A 988-nucleotide genomic window follows, 5' to 3' on the forward strand; every position below is an offset into this window, starting at 1 on the left:
GAGCGCAGCGGCCGCGCTGGCGCTGCCGGGGCCGCGGAGCGACAAGTTGCGCGGAGGCGGCTCGGGGCGAGCGGTGGCCGCAGCAGCAGCACCGAGGAGCGGAGCGGAGCGGCGCGGCCGGGGGCAGCGACCGCCTGCGAGGCCGGGAGCTCGGGGGCAGGACCGCCGCCCCGGCACCGCTGCCCGCGGGGCGCGTCGGGCGCTGCCTCTGCCATCTTGAGCGGCTCAGGGCGAAAGTTTGCGCGGAGGGACGGGCGCGGGGCGCCCCGCTGAGCCGCCCGCGCCGCGAGCATGGGACGGCGGCTGCGGAGCCTGCGCTGAGCGCGGCGCATCCGCGGGCAGGCGCTGCCCCCGCGCGGGCGGCCGAGCCGCGCGCAGCCCCGCGGCGCCCTGCGGGACGGGCGGCGGAGCGGGGCGGGAGCGGCGCGGCCGCCGGCGCTCGCCGAGCATGGAGTGGAGTTACCTGCTGGAAGTCACCTCGCTGCTCGCCGCCCTGTGCCTGCTGCAGCGCGCCGGCTGCGCCGCCGCCTCGGCCGCCGCCGCCGCCTCCTCCTCGTCGTCGGCCAAGGAGCTGTCGTGCCAGGAGATCACCGTGCCCCTGTGCAAGGGCATCGGCTACAACTACACCTACATGCCCAACCAGTTCAACCACGACACGCAGGACGAGGCCGGCCTGGAGGTGCACCAGTTCTGGCCGCTCGTGGAGATCCAGTGCTCGAGCGACCTGCGCTTCTTCCTGTGCAGCATGTACACCCCCATCTGCCTGGAGGACTACAAGAAGCCGCTGCCGCCGTGCCGCAGCGTGTGCGAGCGCGCCAAGGCGGGCTGCGCGCCGCTCATGCGCCAGTACGGCTTCGCGTGGCCCGACAGGATGCGCTGCGACCGCCTGCCCGAGCAGGGCAGCCCGGACACGCTCTGCATGGACTACAACCGCACGGACCTGACCACGGCGGCGCCGCCCGCCAAGCCGCCGCCGCGCGCCGCGCGC

General features: G+C 76.3%; 1 protein-coding gene across 1 annotated transcript in view; it reads left to right on the forward strand.

Moving 5' to 3' along the window:
• Positions 1–448: 448 nt before the first annotated feature.
• FZD8 (frizzled class receptor 8) overlaps positions 449–988 on the forward strand; it is a 2,786-nt gene continuing 2,246 nt past the window's right edge. Inside the window, exon 1 of the mRNA XM_026048740.1 lies at positions 449–986. Within this exon, the coding sequence (XP_025904525.1) occupies positions 449–986 (538 nt within the window). The remainder of the gene's footprint in view (positions 987–988) is intronic.

The sequence above is a fragment of the Nothoprocta perdicaria genome, unplaced genomic scaffold, assembly GCF_003342845.1.
Source record: "Nothoprocta perdicaria isolate Ctin4 unplaced genomic scaffold, notPer1 scaffold_57, whole genome shotgun sequence".
In the NCBI taxonomy this organism is placed as follows: Eukaryota; Metazoa; Chordata; class Aves; order Tinamiformes; family Tinamidae; genus Nothoprocta; species Nothoprocta perdicaria.